This window comes from Drosophila mauritiana, unplaced genomic scaffold, assembly GCF_004382145.1.
Source record: "Drosophila mauritiana strain mau12 unplaced genomic scaffold, ASM438214v1 Y_36, whole genome shotgun sequence".
Lineage (NCBI taxonomy): Eukaryota > Metazoa > Arthropoda > Insecta > Diptera > Drosophilidae > Drosophila > Drosophila mauritiana.
This window is the reverse complement of record NW_022881582.1, coordinates 252,098-254,811: the sequence shown is the minus strand read 5'-3', so window position 1 is coordinate 254,811 and position 2,714 is coordinate 252,098. Positions and strand designations below refer to the sequence as shown.

General features: G+C 39.0%; 1 protein-coding gene across 1 annotated transcript; it reads right to left on the bottom strand.

Annotated features, from left to right (window-relative positions):
* Positions 1 to 1,242: 1,242 nt before the first annotated feature.
* On the bottom strand, positions 1,243 to 1,857 carry LOC117150147 (dynein regulatory complex subunit 3-like; the record flags this gene model as incomplete). Its single annotated transcript, XM_033316950.1, has 1 exon — positions 1,243 to 1,857. A coding segment is annotated over one exon (615 nt), but the record flags the coding sequence as incomplete, so codon positions are not given.
* Positions 1,858 to 2,714: the final 857 nt, after the last annotated feature.

Below are 2,714 nucleotides of genomic sequence, written 5' to 3'. Positions count from 1 at the left end.
GTTCCTTTTACAAATAGGTACAAGCTACAGGGAATGAAGGCAATAACCCTGTCAGAATGTCGCATAGAGGCCAGCAAAGAAGTTAAGTATCTTGGGATAGCCCTAGACTCCAAACAGCTTCAAAACTCATGTCGATAACGCAATTAATAAGTGCACCAGAGCACTTTTCACAGTAGGAAAATTGCTGAAAAGTCGTGGGGAACCACACGCATGAAAAGATGGCTGTACCTCATGGTAGTCAAACGCATACTTACCTATGGGGTAATAGCCTGGGGTGATAGAGCACGCCTTATCACCACCAAGGTAAAACTTCATAAGGTGCAAAGAATGGCCTGCATATGCATGACAGGAGCAATGCGTACCTGTCCCACTGCAGCCCTGGAAGTACTAATGGAGGTAACGCCAATTCATATCGTCATTTAAATGAAACGGAAAGCTACCCTTTCCTGCCTGCAACCGCACAAGACTCACTCATCTCAGTAATAAAAACAGTTGGACATCCCTGGGGAAAGTACACTCTATGAAACCACAAACAATGAAGTGGTATACAGACGGACGGAAGTTTACCGACGAGGGAAGTGGGCTGGGTGCTTCTGCTGCATGGAGGAGGAGAGCTCTGCACATATTGTATGTGACTGCATGACGCTTTCCATCAGGAGGAACAGACTCCTGGGCATGTATGTAGTCCCACGGGAATCAATTGCAGCCCTGAACCCCAATAAAATTCTGGCATTTATACAATGCATTGGACTTCAGGGAGATCTTTGAGTCATGAAGGGGTAGTACAATAGATACTACTGGGTCGCAGTACACATAGAAACACACTTAATAATAATAATAAATATCCAACAACTTTGCATGGCAAAACGATAGATTTTACAACACTAACGCAAATTTCATAATTTTTGAGATATCGATAAAATGAAGAAAATGAGAAAAAAATTTCAATTGCTCCAAACTGTAGAGTTACCGCGGCAAAAAGTTTTTTTTGTCAAATCGATAGAAATTTACAAAACCAATAAAATTATGAAAAAATATACAACAATTTTTCAAAAATGTGGGCGTGGCAGTTTTGGCCGGTTTAAGGCCGTTAGAGTAGGCATATCAAAATGCATACATAGTATACCCTTTTACACTGCGAGTAACAGGTATAATTAGTTCGTTACAATTTTTTATTAAGCCTAAAACCAATTATTTTCTTTATAACACATTAATAGACTTTTGGCAACTGTATACTTTTACTCAAAATACCATACTCGTTTTCCTATACATTACCTGTATAGATTCATGCAAATATAACTCCTGGGCCATTAACGCTTGCCACAAATCATTTATTGCATCTTCAAATTGAATATTTAATTTATCCAAAGCATCAGATAATTTTATGTTTTCTGGAGTGTCTTCGTCTTCTCCGTGCATGGAATTTTGTTCTAGTTTAAGTAATTTGATACGAGCTTCTTCAAAAATAATTTCTCTAAATTGTAAAAACCATTCTATTTCTTTTTGCCCAAGTATTTGAAGTTCTTCTTGGCCATCGAAAAGATTGTTAAAGAAATCTCGAATTTCTTCATCGCGCTCAGTAAATCTTTCTAAGCCAAGTTTGTAAATTTCTTGCGTAAGCTCAAAAATATCCTTATCGTATTCGTCCGCTAGCTCTTGAGCTTGTGTTCCAACAAGCATCAGAACTCGGCCATCTTCGTCGCCACGCCAAAGCGAGTCAAACAGCTGATGACCATCCAAATGTTCAACAAAACTTGAGGCTAATCGCTTTGCCTCTGATTGTTCACGTTCAAGAAACTTTCTGCTTTGTATCTCCTTTTCTTGTTTATCTTCAATTTCCCGAAGCTCCCGGCTAAATAAGTAAAAAAAAAAATAGTTATGATACACAGTTTTATAAACACACATCAATATAAAACGAGAGAGTAGTGGAGTTTCCTGACTATCGGATACCCGTTAGTTAGCTAGTGGGAATGCGAAATTCGGAAATTTTATATTTTTTCTGGGATATCAATAGATATTGGGGAATAAAATTTTTTTTTTTTTTTTTTAGAATTTTTTTATTTATTGAATCTTCTTGTATAAGAACTAACAATAAGTTTAAAAATCTTAACTATAACAAGTATTTTTTGAACAGTTGTATTATTTTTCCAACTGTTCTATGATTAAACGGTCCTAATAATTTATTCGCTGGGTTGGTAGGTCCTTTCGCCGGAGACGGGAACGGCTGCTGAGCTGGATTAGACCTCGCGCTAGGTGGTTGGGGTGCGTGTAAAGCTTGCTATGGTATTTTTCCTTAAGTTCCGTGATTGCGTTGGTAACTGATGGGATATTTAGGTCTCTTTGGATGTTTTCACTCCGAACGTACCACGGTGCCCCAGTGATGGTTCTCAGAATCTTTGATTGTGCTCGCTGTATGATGTCAATATTGCTGTTGCTGGCATTGCCCCATAACTGTGAGCCATAGGTCCAGATAGGTTTCAATATAGAATTGTAGAGCAAGACCTTGTGATCTAGGCTGAGCGGAGAACCAGAGTTGATGAGCCAGTGTAAGTTGTTGGCTTTGAGTTTAAGTTGGGTTTTTTTGGCTTCAATGTGCCTGCGCCATGTGAGTCTTCTGTCAAGGTGTACTCCTAGGTACGCTACCTCATCTGCTTTCGGGAGTGGTATGTTGTTCAACAAGAGCGGAGGACAGTCTTGTCTGTTTAGCGTAAACG